We start from the raw sequence: 2,950 nt of genomic DNA, 5'->3' as shown, positions 1-2,950 counted from the left end.
ATCACAAGTATGCAGAGTGACAGGTAGAGAGACAGGGAGGGGGAAACAGGCGCCCCACCTAGCAGAGAGCCTGATGCAGGGGTCAATCCCAGGACCCCCAGGACCCTGAGATCATGACCTGAGCGCCAAAGACAGAGGCTTAACCCACTGAGCCACCCAGGTGCCCCATGAACTGTACATATTAAATGGGCGAATTATACAGTATGTGAAATACATCTCAGTAACTTGTTACAAAAAAAAAAAACTTCTTATTAAGAAAAAACTGTAGGGGTGCCTGGATGGCTCAATCAGTTAAGCGTCATGCTCTCAGAGTCCTGTGATGGAGTCCCGTGTCAGGATCCCCACTCAGTGGCGAGTGTGCTTATCCCTCTGCCCCTCCCCTGGCTCATGTTTGCTCACTTGCTCTCTCTTAAAAAAAAAAAAAGGAAAAAAGAAAAAACTGTAACATGGCAAATTAAACATAGCCCTTGAAAGCCCAACTACAATGGGAAGTAAAGAGAAAAAATTTTCTTTAACAGTTTTTTTTTCTTTTTTAAGATTTATTTATTTGAGAGAGCAAGTGAGCATAAGCAGGAGGGCGAGAGGGAGAGGGAGAGAACCTCAAGCAGACTCTACACCAAGCGTGGAGAAAGACAGATGCAGGGCTCAATCCTAGGACCCAGCAGTCACGACCTGATCCAAAATCAAGAGTTAACTGCTTAACAGCCGGGTCACTCAGGTACCCTGGAAAAAATTTTTCAAAGTCTCATATTCACAATGAAAAGAGTAGAAGCGGTACCTGGTTGGTTCAGTCAGAAGAAAGAGTATGTGACTCTTAATCTCAGGTCATTAATTTGAGCCCCATGCTGGGTGCAGAGATTTCTTAAGTAAAACTTTAAAAAAAAATAGTAGGAGACAGGACTACAGCAACAGCATTTCAGAAGCTAGAGAGCAGATGAAGTGGGAACCTGGTTTAGTTCCCCACCGTCTTCACTCTGCTAAGCCAATAGTAAGGTAAGCCTAGAAGCAAGATAAATTTCCATCAAGGAATCCCAAAAAGACTAGAAGATTCAAATCTCCACACAAATAAAATGGGAATAATTTCCATATTTCCCATCCACTTCTTGTGAGAGCTAAACAGGAATTTTATATGAAAGTGCTTTTCAAATAGTAAAGTGCTAGAGTACAATATAGAGGAACCTTATCAAAATAAAATAAAATAAAAATAAAGGAGCTTTATCTTTACCTTGCCACGTCATTACCCCAAGGAATCGATCAGCTACTTCCTGAGGGAAATTCCAATGGTCCGGAAGGCACAAGGTTCCATCAGATCTTTCAGAACACAATTTCTCTAAGTTAGCAATCAGGACGTTCAGACAGATGTTGACCAAAGTGTAGGGAGATGCCTCCTCCTAAAAAACAAACTTTGTTAGAATACACCTACAAAAATTCAACATAAAAGTGGTCATGCAAAATACAAGAAACTAGGGGCGCCTGGGTGGCTCAGTAGGTTGGGCCTCTGCCTTCGGCTCAGGTCGTGATCTCGGGGTCCTGGGATCGAGCCCCACATCGGGGTCTCTGCTTGGCGGGGAGCCTGCTTTGTCCTCTCTCTCTGCCTACTTGTGATCTCTGTCAAATAAATAAATAAAATCTTTAAAAAAAAAAATACAAGAAACTACTTGATGAAGCTATCTGAAGATCTTTATCTTTATCTTAATAGTGATTTATATGATTTATATGTAACGAAATCACCTTATTCCAACTGTTAACTGAATGGAAAATTTTATCTATTTTACTTTCTGTTCTAGCATGAAAATAATTAATTTCTCTCAATCTTTCACTCATCACCTGTTCTGTACCAGCCACTGAAAATACAGGATGAGCAAAATATAGTTCTAATCCTTTTGGAGCTACAGTTTTAATGCAGAATACAACCAAGAAATCTGACAATTTCAATAAAACACACGGGACAACTAACACAGAAATCACATGGTCATTCATTCAACAAGTATTTATTCAATGATTACTATGTCCCAGAGGATAGGAAGGATTGCCTATTATTACCCTCAACAGTTCATGAAAAGATGAATACTTCCACATGTGCTGACTGAATTTCATCTCTCCTTGCCTCTTCCTGTCATTTCTTCATTCATACATACATCTTTCAAACTCTCCTCAAATAAATCATTCTTAACATGTAACTTGTGCTCTACTATGTATCTTAAAAACAACTACAACAAAAAACCTTCTGTTGACCCCCATATTCTCTTCAATATATACATACATACCTACAATAAAGTTCAATTTATAAATTAGGCACTGTAAGAGAGTAACACACTGTATTAAGCCACATGAATGTAGTCTCTCTCAAAATATCTGATTATACTACAACGTACCCTACCTGTGATGATATAAAATTGATAAAATGCCTATGTGATGAGATGTAGTTAGATAAACGACACTACCTTCTGACAATACAACAGGAGGAAGATCACCTGCTTCTGGACCAGAGCTGCTTTCTAGTAAGTAAAACCAGAGAAAGTGAAACCTCAGATAAGGAGGGACTACTGTAATCACTTTCTTCCTATACATTTTTGTTTTTGTTTTTTAACTGAGGTGTAAATCACACATAGCAAAAAAAAAAAAAAAAAAAAAAAAATTACTTTTTGTTGTATCCTTAGTTCTATAAATTTTAATAAATGCAGTCATGTACCACCACCATAATAAAGATAGAGAGCAGTTCTATGACCCCAAAATTCCCTATGTCCTTTTGTAGATAGTCCCCAATCTGTGTTCTGTCCCAGAGTTGTTGTTTTTTTTTTTTGTTTTGTTTTGTTTTTTAAGATTTTATTTATTTATTTGACAGAGAGAAATTACAAGTACACTGAGAGGCAGGCAGAGAGAGAGAGAAGGAAGCAGGCTCCCTGCCGAGCAGAGAGCCCGATGTGGGACTCGATCCCAGGACCCTGAA

The 2,950-nt window shown here is 38.8% G+C and overlaps 1 protein-coding gene across 1 annotated transcript in view; it reads right to left on the bottom strand.

Moving 5' to 3' along the window:
- ZYG11A (zyg-11 family member A, cell cycle regulator) overlaps window positions 1-2,950 on the bottom strand; it is an 83,918-nt gene that overhangs the window by 65,518 nt on the left and 15,450 nt on the right. Inside the window, exon 2 of the mRNA XM_059374761.1 lies at window positions 1,226-1,391. Within this exon, the coding sequence (XP_059230744.1) occupies window positions 1,226-1,391 (166 nt within the window). The remainder of the gene's footprint in view (window positions 1-1,225; window positions 1,392-2,950) is intronic.

Source organism: Mustela nigripes, chromosome 14 (genome assembly GCF_022355385.1).
Source record: "Mustela nigripes isolate SB6536 chromosome 14, MUSNIG.SB6536, whole genome shotgun sequence".
Taxonomy (NCBI): Eukaryota; Metazoa; Chordata; class Mammalia; order Carnivora; family Mustelidae; genus Mustela; species Mustela nigripes.
The sequence above is the reverse complement of the archived record's forward strand: the minus strand, read 5'-3'. Positions and strand labels throughout refer to the sequence as shown.